Source organism: Elephantulus edwardii, unplaced genomic scaffold (genome assembly GCF_000299155.1).
Source record: "Elephantulus edwardii isolate Elephantulus edwardi_28Jun2011 unplaced genomic scaffold, EleEdw1.0 scaffold00045, whole genome shotgun sequence".
NCBI classification, from domain to species: Eukaryota; Metazoa; Chordata; class Mammalia; order Macroscelidea; family Macroscelididae; genus Elephantulus; species Elephantulus edwardii.
The window spans coordinates 13,233,450-13,237,308 of NW_006399795.1; the positions used below are offsets into that span (position 1 = coordinate 13,233,450).

At 44.9% G+C, this 3,859-nt stretch overlaps 1 protein-coding gene across 1 annotated transcript in view; it reads left to right on the forward strand.

Annotated features, from left to right (window-relative positions):
• The first annotated feature begins 666 nt into the window (after positions 1–666).
• LOC102876176 (chromosome unknown open reading frame, human C1orf174) overlaps positions 667–3,859 on the forward strand; it is a 10,825-nt gene continuing 7,632 nt past the window's right edge. Inside the window, exon 1 of the mRNA XM_006885923.1 lies at positions 667–681. Coding sequence (XP_006885985.1) covers positions 667–681 — 15 coding nt within the window. The remainder of the gene's footprint in view (positions 682–3,859) is intronic.

Here is a 3,859-nt window from a genome sequence, read left to right on the forward strand (position 1 = left end):
GGAGGAAAGAGGAGAGGGGACAGGGGAGGAGGGAGGCAGGAGGAGGGAGGAGGAAAGGGGGAGGGGGATGGCCGCTGGGGAAGTGGGAAGAGGGAGGTGGGGTGCAACCAAGCATTCCTCCAACACTGCTCAGAACTATTCAGGTGCTTATCACTAAGAGGCAGGAACCTGCTATTCAGGTTCAGTATGGAAAGAAAGCTCCGTGGAAAAAAACCCGTTCTCTCCTCCTCTAGGCACAAGACCATAGGCTTCAAAGAGTGCCCCTCACAAACATGGCCGTCAGTCCATCTTAAAGATGGCAGTCACCGCGACAAAAAGAAGAGACACTAAAAACGACACGCTGCCGTCCAGTCGATCCAGACTCCTCTATACTCTTGGGCGACGACGAGCTAAGCAGTCCTTTCCTACGTCCTTCTTACGTGAGGCCCCCCGAGAAGACATCGCGGACGACGCCACAGGTCCCGCCCCCTGGCTTCCGCGTCCGGAGCCACCGCCTGGGAAAAGCCGACTTTGTTGGGTCACATGCCTGCGCGCCGGGCGTTGATTGGCCAGCCCGCTGGTGTCGTCAGACGCCGGCGTGCGCACGGGGATGGCTGCGGCGCTGCTCGGTTGAAGGCGTTAGGGCTGGGCAGGGACGGCGGCGCGGCAGGCGCGCCGTTCACACTCATGAGGAGCCGGAAGGTGAGAGGTCCCACGGGGCGGCGGGCAGTCGGAAGAGAGGTCCGGGGAGCCTCGAGGCCACGGACAGCCTTTCCCCGGGGCCTCGCATGCGAGAAGGGGTGCCCGGGTTCATGCCCCCGGTCTCGGGCCTCACCTGCGGGAATCGGATTCCCAGCGCGTGACCCCAACTTCAGGCCTCGCCTGCAGGAAGGAATTCTCCCGTGGAACCCCCGAGCGGCGCCGGGGTCTGGTCGTGAGAAGTGAATTCCACCTTCGCTCCTTGCTGCCCTGGGCGCCTTTCTTCCCCCTTTACTGTAAATCTATTTTTATGTTTGACTCAGAAATGTGTCTCCTTGTCTAGAGCATGGAGTTGGAACTCAGGTTGTTTCTTTTTAAGACAGTCTGTCTGCGCTTTTGATTACATTGTTTAACAATCTTACATGTAATTGCAAACATGAATTATTCTTATTGCTGCATTTATATGTGCCACCTGTCTTCTTTTTATATGTCACTTTGTTTCACTCTTCATCGCTGCTTTTGCGTTCATTGACATTTGCTGGACCATTTTTATTTCCTAAGGGGATTTTTTGGTGGGTTTTTTTTACCGTCTATTTCAAGTTGTTTTTTAAATGGTTGCACTTAACGTCTCAATGTATCAGAACCAACTTCGGACTGATAACAGATTAATACCAGTGAAATATAAAAAAACATGACTCTGTCTCCGGCCTAGAAGATCAGATGTTGAAAACTCCTCTCTCTCTCACTGCCACTAAGGAGCTTCCAGCCCACAGTGACCATACATGTCATGTTGCCAAAGTTATAAATCCTAACAGGAGAAGCTCCATCTTTATTCTGCGCAGCCCCGAATGGATTTGAACCACCAGTGACACCCAGCCTTTGAATTAGCTGTGCACTTCGCTACCAGAACTCCCCAGAAAACCTTACAGAAGAGCAGCCTTTACCCAGGAATGAGGTTCAAAAGGCAGGAAGGGCTAGGAAAGAAGTATGAGTGGAAATGGGAAATACAGGGAACGAAGTGGCCACAGTTAGGACGAGGAAACGGCTGTCGATGCCACAGAAACATAATGTGTATGCATTGTTAAAAGACAATTACAGTTTGCTCTGTAAATTTATGCTCAAATCACACACACACACACACACACATACCCAAAAAAAAAAAAAACACAAAAGCTTTATGGAGTGCAAGTCTATTCTGGCACTGATTGGGTCTAATAGACTCGACAGCAACTGAGTTATTTCCTATATTGCCCAAACATGGTTCTGATTTTTATTTACTTTCTATTGTAATTTCCTTCTCATAGTACAGCTTTGTTGGCACAACCTGGTGACCCCGTCCAGGTCTGCATCTGTTTGTTGAAATATGCCAGTTGATAATCCATCAATTCCTGGGGTCTTTCCCCTCTTCCAATTCCTTCAGAGCAACTTGAATTTCTTCCTTCATCACCATTGTTTCTTGATCATAGGTTTTTTTCATGAAATTCTTCTGTGTCAGCCAATTCTTATAGCTACAGTGATTCTATGTAACCATGCATTGTCTTTTGATGCTTCCTGGATTATTCAGTATCCTGCCCATGTTGTTAAGGGCTGTCGAGTGGTAGACGACTCATAGTGATGCTATGAACGAAAGGCCTAAGCACTTGTATAACTTTCCTCACTTCCAGAGGCAAGCTATTTCGGAAATGGATGCCATTCCTGCTTCCAAGATTGTTTTAATCGGGGAGCTCCACCAAACACTGTCCACTGTGGGTAACCGTTATCACATTTGACCCATCAGTGTCACAGTGTTTAGCATCACAGCAACTTCAAGTTAACCTCATTCTGCCCATAGAATCTTTTAATTCTTGCTGCTCAAGTCTTGAATTTATTTGTTCTTCAGTTCCTTCTGCTTGAGAAATGCCAAGCCGGTTCATCCCTTTTCATTTTCTAACTCTAGCTCTTTACACATTTTGTTATATTTTGCGTTGTCTTCCCAAGTTATCCTTTGACATTTCCCTTTGCTTTGGCTTCTCAGTGTTCTAGTGCAGTGTTCACAGACTCTTCTGACATCCGTCTCTGTTGTCTTCCTCTTAGTAATGACCTTTTGCATTCTTCATGGGTGATGTTCTTGATATCATCCCACAGCTCATCTGGTCTTTATCCATTTGTGGTCAAGCCCTCAAACTTGATTTTGAGATAGTTTTTAATTCAGATGGGATAAACTCAAGGTAATATTTTGATTTTTGGAGATTTCATTTTCTTTAGCTTCAGTTTAAACTCGTACATAAATAGTTGATGATCTGTACCACAGTCAGCACCTGGCCTGGTTTTCCCAACTGCTTCCTCTTGATTCCCATAGAGTCCATCAGGTGGGGTCCATGTGTATAGTTGCCATTTGTGTTTCTTATAAAAGGTATTCACAATTTAAAAGTCATTGATTATACAGAACTCTGTCATTCTTTCTCCATTCTCATTCCTGTCACAAAGTCCACCAAGTTCCAACTATGATCCTTGCTCCCAATTTTTGTATTTCAGTCACCAATTAAAGAAACGTGGTTACATGTTCAGGTGACTTCAGACTGCAAAGTCTGATAGAAATCCTCTATTTCCTCCTCTCTGGCTGTAGTTGTTGGTGCAAATATTTGAATGATAGTGATATTAACAGGCTTTCCTTGTATGTGTATGGATATTATCTTGTCACTCATAACCTTGTATTTCAGTATCAATCTAGAAATGGTTTTTTTGACTACAAATGCAACCCCATTTTTCCTCACCTTACTAGTAGATCATATGATTGATTCAAAGTGGCTTATGTCGATCATGTTAGCTCACCAGTGCCTAATATGTCATGCATTCTATTTTTTTAACAATGTCCAGTTTTCCTACATTCATATGTCTTATATTCCACATTCTAGTTATTGGTGGTTATTTATAACTATTCTGCTTCATTTGTGTTTCCCAGTATGAGAGCTCAGCTTCCTATGCTAGATCTAGTAGTCTAAGTGAGTTCCTTTGTTCATAGGGTTTAAAGATCTGTATTTATTCCCATTCCCAAGAAAGGTAATCCAATAGAGTATGGAAATTATCAATTGATTTCACATGCAGGCAAGATTCTACTGAAGATTATCCAAAAACGATTAGAACAGCACATCAGCAGAGAATTGCCAGAAGTCCAGGCTGGGTTTAGAAGGGGTCGTGGTAC